At 56.5% G+C, this 1,884-nt stretch overlaps 1 protein-coding gene across 1 annotated transcript in view; it reads left to right on the forward strand.

Annotated features, from left to right (window-relative positions):
- Positions 1-191: 191 nt before the first annotated feature.
- Positions 192-1,884, forward strand: part of LOC104505773 (nuclear pore complex protein Nup98-Nup96-like) — a gene marked incomplete at both ends in the record, with an annotated part of 12,098 nt that continues 10,405 nt past the window's right edge. The window contains one exon of the mRNA XM_010146474.1: positions 192-368. Within this exon, the coding sequence (XP_010144776.1) occupies positions 192-368 (177 nt within the window). The remainder of the gene's footprint in view (positions 369-1,884) is intronic.

Below are 1,884 nucleotides of genomic sequence, written 5' to 3' on the forward strand. Positions count from 1 at the left end.
TTACCCTGCGGTTCAGAGGAAAAGGGGAAGAGGTTTTCCGTGTTCACCTCAGAACTTAACGTGGAGTCTGGCCACGAGCAGGGCAGCGCTCCGCTTCGCTCGCGGGTGACGGTGGAAAGCCTCGGGCGCTCTTTCTCGGTGAAGCCTGTCAGCCCGCTCTGGCCTGACGCGGCCTCTGCCTGTGTCCGCAGACCCCCGAGGTGGAGCAGCTGGGCAGGGTGGTGGAGCTGGACAGCGACATGGCAGACATCACCCAGGAGCCTCCCCTGGAGCCCGGTCTGGAGGACGAGATGGGAGACGAGCCCGAGGCCGTGCCTGCGTCGACTCACATCGTGTCCACCCTGGGCATTAACCCCTATGTTCTGCAGGTGAGTCTCTGGTATTTCTCCTCTCGGGAAGAGCGCCTCTCGCCGCGGGGGGCTGTGCCGGGGGGTTTAGGCCGCTGAAAAGATGGGTGTCACAAGTATTAAGGGAAAACCTGTTCTTGTCCATATGGATCTGTGAGGCACGTGACTTGGCAGAATTGGATGGCCACGTCCACTCTACTTGGAAAAGCACAGAAAGGCAAAATCAAATTAACAGTGGGTTAAAATGGTTTGTACACGAATTAAAAGTTATTTACAGAGCCAGGGAAGTCAAGGCAGGATGGGATTGTTGGGATATGGCCTGGGGAAAAGGGGCGAGGAATTTCTTCCCATGTGGCCACGAGGTTCAGCGTGGACCCCCTTGCCTTCTACGCTCCTCAGAAGAGAAGTCCAGGTGTGGCTAAATCCAGCCCTAGTCCCAGCCCTGGGCAACAGTGTATGCCTGAGGAATTGGGGAAGGGATCAGAGCGTGGAGTTTGGGCTTTGTGCAGAGCTGTGGGGCCGCAGTAACTCTGAGTTCCTTCACACCCTTCAGTTCTGTCGCACACTTAGAGCACACAGTTCCCCAGCAGGACCCAGCTCTCGGCAAACCCGCCCAGTAACCTCCTCGGAGAGCTCCCAAGGCTGCCGCCGTGCAGCTGCACGCTCCCTCCCGCCAGCACGTGCAGGGATACAGACACACCTATGTTCGTGTGAAGGTGCCTGTTGAAATTCCCCCCGGGGTTCGGTGAAGAAGGAAGAACTTCTTCTCAGGAAGAAACTCTTCACAGGGAGGGTGGTGAGGCACTGGAACAGGTTGCCCAGAGAAGCTGTGGATGCCCCATCCCTGGATGTCTTCAAGGCCAGGCTGGATGAGGCTTGGGGCAACCTGGTCTAGTGGAAGGTGTCCCTGACCATGGCAGGGGGGTTGGAACTGGGTAATCTTTAAGGTCCCTTCCAACCCAAACCAATCTATGATTCTATGAAGGTATTCCCGTCGGATGTCAGTGCATCTCCCAGCGGGTGCCGGGTTGAGCCTTGAGGAGGTTTTTCAGCCCAGTTTGTGTCGACTCTTCTCTGATTTCACCAACTGGAGCGTTTGTGAACTCTGAGAGGTACCCCGCTCCGAGGGAGAAGTTGGGCGCAGCCGCTGCGGTCCAGGGGAGCTCCAAGGGTCATCCTTAGATATCAGGAAGAAGTTCTTCACGGAGAGGGTGGGAGCACTGGGACAGGTTGCCCAGAGATGTTGTGGATGCCCCATCCCTGGGAGTGTCCAAGGCCAGGCTGGATGAGGCTTGGAGCACCCTGGGCTATGGAAGGTGTCCCTGCCCATGGCAGGGGGGTTGGAACTAGATGATCTTTAAGGTCCCTTCCAACCCAAACCGTTCTATGATTCTATGATTCTATCCCTGGAACTGCTGTTTATAGGGTCGTGAGATAACTAACTTCAGGCATCAATAATTGTACATCCTGGCCTTAACTGGGGCAGGTGGTCATTGGAATTCCCGGCTGGTACCCATCTACCCAGACTGCGCTAAGG

Source organism: Eurypyga helias, unplaced genomic scaffold (genome assembly GCF_000690775.1).
Source record: "Eurypyga helias isolate BGI_N326 unplaced genomic scaffold, ASM69077v1 scaffold29540, whole genome shotgun sequence".
Taxonomy (NCBI): domain Eukaryota; kingdom Metazoa; phylum Chordata; class Aves; order Eurypygiformes; family Eurypygidae; genus Eurypyga; species Eurypyga helias.